Source organism: Lycium ferocissimum, chromosome 5 (assembly GCF_029784015.1).
Source record: "Lycium ferocissimum isolate CSIRO_LF1 chromosome 5, AGI_CSIRO_Lferr_CH_V1, whole genome shotgun sequence".
NCBI lineage: Eukaryota > Viridiplantae > Streptophyta > Magnoliopsida > Solanales > Solanaceae > Lycium > Lycium ferocissimum.
This window is the reverse complement of record NC_081346.1, coordinates 12,663,124-12,673,700: the sequence shown is the minus strand read 5'-3', so window position 1 is coordinate 12,673,700 and position 10,577 is coordinate 12,663,124. Positions and strand designations below refer to the sequence as shown.

Below are 10,577 nucleotides of genomic sequence, written 5' to 3'. Positions count from 1 at the left end.
AATTGAAAATTAAATATTGTTAATCAGAAATTATAAGAACTAAAATCAGATTTTATTGACATTTGAGGGACTAAAAGTGTTAATTTCCCTATCTATAATTTGTTTTCAAGTGACCAATATTGTAAATATTCTTTTCAGGTATATAATACTTAGTTTATCTAGAAAAGAAAATTCTTAAATTTATTCATTTTCCTTTTGCGATTTTTATTTCCTTTCTAAAATGTTGTTTTGAAGTAGTAGAATTAATTTCTGTACCAGCTTGACCTTATAGGTTGGCCTTCCCAAACATGCTGAGATCAACATTCACTCCATTATTCACAGTCTTTCCCTCTAAGACCAAATCCCGAAACTATTCAAACAGAGTCATCACTGCAATAACAAAACCCCTACAACCTGTTCGACATAATGCCTCACTGGAAAATACATTGCTACAACAACAAAACCCAACTTCAGCTTACGTTCATCTCCCATTCTGTCGAAAACGCTGTCATTACTGCGACTTCCCAATCATCGCTCTCGGGTCATCTTCACCTCAAAGTGAAGACGACCCGCGAATTCTTAGCTACATTGATTTCCTATGTAGAGAAATTAAAGCCACTTCAATAATACCATCAAACTACAAGTCATCACCTCTTGAAACTGTCTTTTTTGGCGGAGGGACACCTTCACTTGTACCACCAAGATTAGTATCTCTAGTCCTGGAAACATTGGACGCGAAATTTGGAGTGTCCCATAATGCTGAAATTTCAATAGAAATGGATCCTGGTACATTTGATGCTGAAAAATTGAAAGATTTGATGAAGTTGGGTGTTAATAGAGTGTCTTTAGGAGTTCAAGCATTCCAGGAGGAGTTGCTTAAGAGTTGTGGAAGAGCACACGGTGTAGAGGAAATTCATGAGGCTATTGATATTGTTGGATCATGTGGTGTTGAGAATTGGAGTGTGGATCTTATATCTTCACTTCCTCATCAGAAACCACATATGTGGGAACAAAGTTTGAGCCTCACTATTCAAGCAAATCCTACACATGTGTCAGTTTATGATTTACAAGTGGAGCAAGATACAAAGTTTGGATCTTTGTAAGTAACACAACCTTCACTTTCCAAATTGAGATTCTCCTTTGCCAGCATTTTTTTCGTTCAGTATCTATTTTCAGGTATCGTTCAAATTGATTTGAGATTGAGGTGTCTTTTATCCGCTAATTTTTAACGAGGCAATATTTTACTGCCTTCATCCCACTTTATGTGTAGTTGTTACTATTGGGGAAGTCAAACTGTTTTTTCTTTAACTATAATTTTGTCAAACTTTTTAAAATATTTTGAATTGTTAGCAATGCTGACTTGTAGTACTTTTCCTGTAGTTTTCAAATATGTACATTTTATTTTTTAATATTTAAAGAATCTATACCCGAATTCATAGTCAAAATTAAATGTTTTGTCCTCGTAGTCTGAACCCCTTCACGTGAATTGGGACAGTGGGATTATGTTTTTCTATTGAGAGTTTCGCCATAACTTCTATTGCAAGAGGCATTTCAGCTATAAAGATGAAACCTCGATATTGTTTAAGTATAGAGAAGAATATCCTGCATTTTTCACTAGTATAAAAAAGAGCACATTCGCAGTGATCTACACTTACACATTCAACTTCTGAACTGAAATTGTTGTATCAACAGGTATACAGCTGGAGAATTCCCTCTGCCTTGTGAAAATCAATCTGCTGATTTTTACAGAATGGCATCTGAAATGCTAAGATCTGCTGGTTATGAGCACTATGAGATAAGTAGCTACTGCAAAAGTGGTTTTGAATGCAAGCACAATTATACATACTGGATAAACAAACCTTTTTATGCTTTTGGACTGGGGTCAGCCAGTTATCTTAATGGACTAAGGTTTTCAAGGCCAAAGAAGCTGAAAGATTACATGAGTTATGTGCAAAATTTGGAGAATGGACTAGTGAATAGTTGCCAGGACAGTAAAGTAGATGCCCAAGATATAGCAACGGATGTTGTTATGCTGTCTCTGAGAACTGCTAGAGGGTTGGATTTGAAGTCATTTGGCAAAGCTTTTGGCAGCTCAACTATTCTCTCCCTTTGTGAAGTCTATAAGCATTATATTGAAAGTGGGCATGTTGTCTGCTTGAATGAGCAGAGGAGGGAAATCGCTGCAGAAGAATTCAGCTCTTTGTTATCTGAAGGAGACAAGATTACTGAGGCCTTGGCATACATCAGGCTTAGTGACCCTGATGGTTTCCTATTATCTAATGAGTTAATATCCCTCGCGTTCAATGTGTTAGCTCCATAAGTTTCAGCCTGGATGGTTCGGAAGAGACTGCTTTGAGCTGCTTTGTTAGTGATGCTGGTGGTTAAAGGCCGGAGACTGCCAATACTTGGATGCCATCGGTTGGTTGGTGTGTTGCGATATATCAAGACGTGAACTGATGGAACCCTTAATAGAGCAAAGCCAGGTGTGCATGAAATATACTGCTGAATGAAACATATAATTATGGCCTTGTGGTGAGAGAGCGGGAGGTTTCTTCAGCAAGCATATTTAGTCAAGGCAACAGTAAATGTAACTTGGTTATATTACCCCAACTGTTTAATCAAAATCCCTTTTTTATGAGTCGAGATTTCATCGTAAATACCGACTAGGTGTCCAAATTTATGTACAAATTTTGTATAAGACTCAATCAAAGTCATCCACAGTCGTCTATTAAGCTTGTCCTACTATCAATACACATGATATTCTCTCCTTACACTAAAAACGAATGAAATAGCAAAGGCTTTTAATGTTTTTTGCGCCGTTATCATTATTTTGAATTGATCTCCTATTTCTTAATTCCATGTGCGCCAAATAAGGCATGGAGGTGGCATCTTACATGCATCCGTCTTTTACTACCAATCCTATATAACCTCCACCTTGTGGTTGCTTTTGCCACTTTCCTTAGTAACACCAACGATAGGTTGGACGACCAGAATACAAGAAAAAGGTTAAAAGGAATGCCGCCATTGACCACCTTGTCTTTCCATTTGCTAACACTTTCACGAGCTTACCACTTACCAGTCATAACAATGCAAGGTCAAGACACCCCAAAAATCAATCTGCTCATTTTTACAGAATGGCCTCTGAAATGCTAAGAGCTGCTGGTTATGAGCACTATGAGATAAGTGGCTACTGCAAAAGTGGTTATCAATGCAAGCACAACTATACATACTGGATAAACAAACCTTTTTATGCTTTTGGACTGGGGTCAGCTAGTTATCTTAATGGACTAAGGTTTTCAAGGCCAATGAAGCTGAAGGATTACATGGGTTATGTGCAAAATTTGGAGAATGGATTAGTGAATTGTGGCAAGGACAGTAAAGTAGATGCCCAAGATATAGCAATGGATGTTTTTATGCTGTCTGAGAACTGCTAGAGGGTTGGATTTGAAGTCATTTGGCAAAGCTTTTGGCAGCTCAACTATTCTCTCCCTTTGTGAGGTATATAAGCCTCATATTGAGAGTAGGCATGTTGTCTGCTTGGATGAGCAGCGGAGGGAAATCGGCGCAGAAGAATTCAGCTCTTTGTTATCTGCAGGAGACAAGATTGATGAGATGTTGGCATATATCAGGCTTAGTGACCCTGATGATTTCCTATTATCTAATGAGTTAATATCCCTCGCATTCAATGTGTTAGCTCCATAAGTTTCGGCCTGGATGGTTCAGAAGAGACTGCTCTGACCTGCTCTGTTAGCAATGCTGGCGGTTAAAGGCAGAAGACTGTCAATACTTGGACACCATCAGTTGGTTGGTGTGTGTAAGATCTATCGACATGTGAACTGGTGGAACCCTCAATAGAGCAAAGGGGGGTGTTTCTGAATTATACTGCTTAACAAAATATATAATTATGGCCTTATGGGGAGAGAGCGGGAGGTTTTTCTAGCAAGGATATTTATTCAAGCCCGCAGTAAATGTAACTTGGTCATATGACACCAACGGTTTAATCAAAATCCCTTGTTTACGAGTCAAGATTTCATCATAAATACCAACTTGGTGTCCAAAAATATGTATAAATGTTGTATATGACTCAATCGAAGTCATCCACAGTCATCTATTGAGCTTGTCCTGCGATTAATGCACATGATATTCTCTCCTTACCCCACTCCTTACACCAAAAACAAAATGGCAAATGCTTTTAATGTTTTTCTATATCATTATCATTATTTTGAATTTATCTCCTGTTTCTTCATTCCATGTGCGCCAATGAGGCATAGAGGTGACATCTTCCAGATATTTTTCTTTTACTACCAATCCGATATAACCTCTACCCTGTGGTTGCTTTTGCCATTTTCCTTAGTAACGCCAACGATAGGTTGGCCGACGAGATTACAAGAAAAAAAAAATTAAAACAAATGCTTCTATTGACCACCTTATCTTTCCATGTGCTAACACTTTCACGAGCTTACCACTTACCAGTCATAACAATGCAAGGTCAACACACCCCAAAAATAAATTTTTAGATTACCCAGAGAAACATACAACACGAAGATTTCATGTTCTCCCAATGTACAATTCATAAAGAGAAAACAGATCGTGATAGGCTTCGCAAGAGAACTGTTCTCTGTATCTGTGAGAATTGATACAACAGAGAGTAAGAATTTAGCTGCTTCCTCAATGAGATCGGTTGATCCAGGCTGACAAGAGTTGAATGCCAGATGCATTATACCATGCTGATGGTGGAAATGTATTGCCTTCTGCATCAGAACTCTGATCATCCAGCAAGGGTAAATGACTTGTTACCAAGAGATGCCTACAGCAGACAAGAAGTTGAACAATGTTAATCCATTACCATTCATTCATGATGCAAATGTTTCAGCTCCCCTATGAAATACATTTCATAAACTGGTGTAGCATTTCTTTCCAACATGAGACAAGATAGATTAATATCCTCACCCAAAAAAAAGTATCACTGCTGTACACAGCTAAGAAGGTTTTGCTTTTCTTCCAATTTTTGTTATGCGTTTAAGTTCTTGAGTTCCCCTTTTGATTTCTCTGCATATGAAGAAGTAATTATTTTGAGGCAAATTTGGAGGGAGACTAGCTGATGCAAAGGTTGGAGGAAGTACCTTTGGTACAAATACACAATAAGGTAAAATAGAGGGAGCAGCATCAACGTCAATACTGAAGCTGCCAAGTAGAACCGATTTGTATGCTTCTGCAAATATATATAACATGTCACATGCATAAAAGTTGAAAAAATTTACAAAATGTAGAGAAAAACTCCACTTGAGTAAAGCAAGTGCATTCCAAAGTCCCTAATCGTACAACTTTTACTTTGATTTAACAGAAGGCACATAATTAAGGCATTTCAGTAATCAACCATACCTTTCCTCCTCTAGAAAAGGGTTTTCTACCCCCCGAGCAAGTGTGAGCATCACAGAATTGGCGCAAGAATAGTTCTGCCATCAAACCAACCAAAGATCATCACAAGTGGAAGCAACTATTTAATTACTTCAGATCGTAACACTGGAAAAATCGTACCATGAAGACGAGTTGCTGATGGACTCTGATTAGCAGGAAAACATTTGTCTGCAAGACTCTACAAGGAAATAGGGGGAAACAGTAGACATGATCAAAGAGAAATCAGTAGAATTGGAAAGTTAATCCGACTGAAATACAGGCTTAAGTTCAGAAGGTAACCTCACATAAATGACGATTTCGTGCTGCCGCCGCAGGATTACACTTGGTCTTCTTGGATTTGAATTCCATGACAAGGTCACAATGCAAAGCTCCACATACATCTGCCAGGCATTTGCTGCGACCCTGAGACATTGAGATCATATGCTAAGATTACTTCATACCTTATAAAAGATTGTTTTAATTCAAAAATCAAAGCATGGTAAGTAAAAGAATACTCTTAACTACTTGAAACACTCACCAGTGGACCGACCTGGACCAAAATTATGAATCCCGTGAAATTAAATTACCAGAAAGAATTATGTGATAAGCCTACTTACACTTGGTTTTTGAATACCATGAGATCAATTTCCGTAATAGAGAAATTCAAAGTATTCTCTGATAACTTATCAAACATGATGAAAGAAGTGGCTAGTTCAAAAAGACTCCGGCTATAAACTGAAGTCAAACTCGTTCTCTTTGAACAAGAGTTGCAAACGTACTTATGAATGTGCTAGAAGAGTTACCACGACACCAGGAAACCTACTAAAAAAATTACTTAGGTTGATAGCATTGGTAGGAGGATCCTCTCGACCATTGACGAACACATCTTCTCACCAGAGGGCGGTACAAGCTTTAGATTTAAAATACCAGGTAAGGCACTTAAAATGAAAGCATGCTGGAATCTCAACCTCCAACAATATCTCGTCTGACAAAACATATTGGAATAGCCCACTTAATCCTCCAGGAAAAATAGATAATTTTGCTCATCTCTAATATAAGCACCATTCAGCATAAAAATATTTACTTTAGTTTCTATAAAGGATCACACACAACACCAACGTGTATGACACTTTTACCTTATCAAAAAAAAAAAAAAAAAAAAAACAACGTGGACATTATATGATGCTTAACATATTTTCCCCTTCATTTTCCGAGGTATTTACACACCTCAATAATTTATACTTTGCGATTACCTGCATGGAACAAGACATTGATGGTGCTAAATTATGATAAGCTACAGAGTCCAGCCAGAACAGGGTACAGAACAGGTATGAGAAAGGTGGTGAAAGCAGAGGAAACGGATACCACTCTAGGTTCTCCCTGAAACTAGAATTGACCCTCAAATCGAAGGTGCAAAGACATCCATATAAGGGGGGAAATAAGCTTAGTAGAACCCAGATTCTATTTTCTACTTGTTTGGACAAGTTCTTTAGGAAAACCAGGCTCGGATTGTCAGTACTTTTCTGAGAGAAGGAAGGATTGCAAATGGTTTCCCTAAATCCCCAAATAGCTCCTAATATAAACAATCGTCTGTGGCCTGTAACTAGTCACCTTATTCTTGAAAATCCATCTCCATCCCCTTAGCCCTACACTATTTTTTTTTTTTTGATCAAGTAAATGTATTTTCATTCATAAACATTGCCACAACGGCCGTATACAAAGGGTATACCATAAGATCAAGAATCTACAAAATATGATCCTCTACAAACTCCACTCAATCCTCTATACAACTAGGAACTTTGTGTTTACACCAAAAGTAAATAAGAGAGCGGAGGCTACTCCTCAACTGAGAGAAACTCGACTCTACTCCATCAAAAGCTCTCCTATTTCTGTCTGTCCACACTACCCATATTAACGCAAGCGGTACGACATTCCAAGCCCTACATCTTCTCCCCCTCCGGCTCTTCCAACTGAACATCAAATCTTTCACAGTTCTCGGCATTACCCAATGTGTGTGAACTGTGAAACCACCTGAACATATCCCACCATAATCTCATGGTCAGCCCGCAATGTAGAAGAAGGTGATCCACGTCCTCGCCCACCTCCTTGCACATGTAACACCAACTGACGCAGACAACCTTTCGCTTTCTAAGATTTTCCGCTGTCAGAATCACCCCTCTAGAGGCTAGCCAAGTGAAAAAACACACTTTTCTCGGCACACTTGGAACCCATATTACATTGCATGGGAAATCAACCTCTTCCCTAACCAAAAGTTTCTCGTAAAAGACTTCACAGAGAACACATCATTATTTCCCAGGCCCCACCACCACACATGGGGATTAACCGCCGGGTTGACTTGCCTATGAAGTAAGTCTATCAATCTTTGAAACTCACTCACTTCCCAATCTTGAAAATCTCTTCTAAATCTCAAATCCCAAAAAATCTCTCCACCTTGTGTCCCCCTAATTTGTTGAATTGTCAAGTCTCTTTGGCAAGATATTCTATGTAGACTCTGGAATTCATCCTTCAAGCAAATATTCCCACACCAATTATGACCCCAAAAATATACTCTACTTCCGTCTCCTACCTTGAATGAGATATTTTTCACGAAATAATCCCATCCCTTCATGATATTCCTCCACAAACCACACCCGAAAGGCAAAACGATATCTCTAGCCCTATACTATTTATAACAGAGCCAAGATGAGGCAACCAACCAGCCGCTTGCAGAATCCCAACATTGCATGCAATATAAAGAGCAGTAAGCGAGTGATCACCTATCCCTGATAATTTGATAATTAATTTTAGCAGTCACACATACCTGATACCATGCAAAATAGTGCAAGCTCCATCGCTTAATACAGTAATATACAGTCTACATATCTAACTGCTACTAGTGTAGCATCAATAGTTGCATGCCTCTGGCAAAGGAAGGTTAACTACATATCTTTTCAGAATTCTGAGTGAGAAACAATTACTTTTCAAACTTAAGATCAAACTGTAACCTACATTTGGACTGAAACAGACGGAAGTGCATTTCTCATTAGAAATATCGCTGGTCAACTTAAATACCAAAAAATTTACTATGCTCATTTTCTCCAGTTACCAAAACATACACTATCAACTACATGAATACATAAACTAAGCGGCCATCTCAGATGCCAAAGGATTCTTAAAAGAAATTATATATTTCACTGAGGATTTATATTTATTGAATTTAAAAAAAAACTTTTGAAATAGATAGAAAACAAAGTGGAAGAAGATGAATATAAAAACAAAGTGGAAGAAGATGAATATAGACAATACTGACACGTATATAAACCACTATTCTACGCAAATAGCTATACTATAGAATAGTGCATCAAGGCTGGTTTTCTCGCTCCAATGGCAGGAAAAAAAAGGAATTTTTCAGAACTTATATGAAATGAATTGCAAATTTGGAGCAACACAAAAATGAACAATATATGATGCTTACAACCTCCAGAAGATTGGAATGCCTGTTGTCGAAATGTTGATCGAGAAACTTTTCAGCCCGAAAGCTTTTTTTGCAGTATCCACAGCGCCATTCATTCACATCAAAATAAATTTTATGTTCCTCCTGATCTCTGAAAATATCATTACTTGGATGAAGTCTACATTGCCTAGGAAGTTCATACTTCTCTCTTTCTACAAAGGGCATTAAGTACTGCACAACACAAAAAGAGTAAAAGAAGAATTTTCAGTCCCATAAATGCAGCAGCTTAAGATGAGTTCATACAAAGTACTTTTGCAGATACCTCCTCAATAACTTTCCATGCTGCCCGGCTTCTCTCTCTGGAGCAATGAACTTCGTGAACATGTGATTTGCCTTGTTCAGGACTTTAAAGGATGAAAAACAATAATTCAGATCAGTGACAACTTCGAGGGAATGCACATCTAAAAAGGATTGCTTTCACATACAATATCTTGCTGAAAAAGAATATAAGGCCTGAATAAAAGGACAAACAAGAATATTTGACCATGATACAACTTTTCTTCTTTATTTTCCCATAAAGAAGTACGATACAACTTAATGCCTCAGAGAAATATCTTTTAAATGTATTAAGAGGCTTCTTTCTTTCATTTTCAATGTAAGAATTTTGGAATAAAAATCAAAAAGAGCTATGATTACAAAACTTTACCTTGTTGCATGCTGCTCTGTACCCTGTGCACAAAAAATTGAATTTGGTCAGCCAAGAAAGAAAAAGCTCAACAAGTGATTTTGTTTTCCATAATTTCCAATGCAGGAATTGCATTCACACAAACACAAAATTGAAAACAAAACATCTAAAATGGGTTATCACTGATGATCGCAAGTAAGCATTACTTATATAACCAAAATCAGAGGTATCACAAGGTTCATTTAGTTCAGGAATTGCAATATTAGATGAAAGAATAGTACAATAAAACCCAAATTCCGTAAATTTTGCATTTTAAACCTAACATAAACGGGAGTCCAAAATTAAACCAATAAGAGAATTGTATCCGTTCGATCTAGGGCAGAATAGTCAAATACAGAGGCAAATTGTTGGTTGAACACAAAAGAAAAGTGAAGAAACGTACCTGATCTGAGTGAGAAAGAGGTGAAGTTGCGGATATGGATGAAGAAAGGACAGTGATCAATAGCAAAGAAAGAAGAAAAATATGCGAATTATGTATAGCCTCCATCTATGTATCCAAAGTCGCAGACTGAGTTGCAGCCTTGCATCTATATATATATATCTTCGCTTTCTTGCTCTTGCTCAGACCACACTTGACTCCATTTTATTCTTTTTCGTTTCCTTTTTCTTGAAAGCGTCAATTTATTACCAGCCTAATTTTATTCTTACGATTTTTTTAGGAAAGAATTGACCGTAATTTTATTTTTTCTCATCCGGTGTATCGCATTGAAATTCATATCCGATTATATAGTGTGGCCCCATTCATGGAAAGCACTCTGATCAAATTTTTTATATTGAGGCTAATAAAAACTTACTTAAAGGAGGAGCAGCCTCATCCGATTAACCGTAATTATTTTCTTATAAATATGCATTACTCATTTTTCAGAATACGATACATTTGTTACAAAAAAATTGAAAAATTTTCTTGTAATTTGACATTGAATCAAGAGGTTTTTGTCCTCTATATCACATGGTCCAAGCTTATAACAAAAATGAATCCATATTTTGAAGGAACATTTACGG

The 10,577-nt window shown here is 37.3% G+C and overlaps 2 protein-coding genes across 4 annotated transcripts; one reads left to right on the top strand and one right to left on the bottom strand.

The window, feature by feature from the left end:
- The first annotated feature begins 89 nt into the window (after nt 1–89).
- On the top strand, nt 90–2,730 carry LOC132056058 (uncharacterized). The gene is made up of 2 exons (XM_059448107.1): nt 90–1,078; nt 1,672–2,730. The coding sequence occupies exons 1-2, from the start codon at nt 288–290 to the stop codon at nt 2,297–2,299; spliced, it is 1,419 nt and encodes a 472-aa protein (XP_059304090.1). The 5' UTR covers nt 90–287; the 3' UTR covers nt 2,300–2,730.
- Nucleotides 2,731–4,474: 1,744 nt separating this feature from the next.
- Nucleotides 4,475–10,146, bottom strand: LOC132056059 (uncharacterized). Of its 3 annotated transcripts, none has more exons than XM_059448111.1 (10): nt 9,970–10,146; nt 9,537–9,562; nt 9,153–9,234; nt 8,852–9,061; nt 5,677–5,799; nt 5,518–5,575; nt 5,362–5,435; nt 5,103–5,191; nt 4,930–5,028; nt 4,475–4,786 (listed from the first exon to the last, which is right to left on the bottom strand). In XM_059448111.1, exons 1-9 carry the CDS (start codon nt 10,060–10,062, stop codon nt 4,959–4,961), a joined length of 825 nt encoding a protein of 274 aa, XP_059304094.1. In that variant the 5' UTR covers nt 10,063–10,146; the 3' UTR covers nt 4,475–4,786; nt 4,930–4,958. The 3 variants fall into 3 exon arrangements, with proteins under 3 accessions (XP_059304094.1, XP_059304092.1, XP_059304093.1); XM_059448109.1 differs by having other exon boundaries at nt 9,537–9,559; nt 9,958–10,144; XM_059448110.1 differs by having other exon boundaries at nt 8,855–9,061; nt 9,537–9,559; nt 9,958–10,139.
- Between the last annotated feature and the right edge of the window lie 431 nt (nt 10,147–10,577).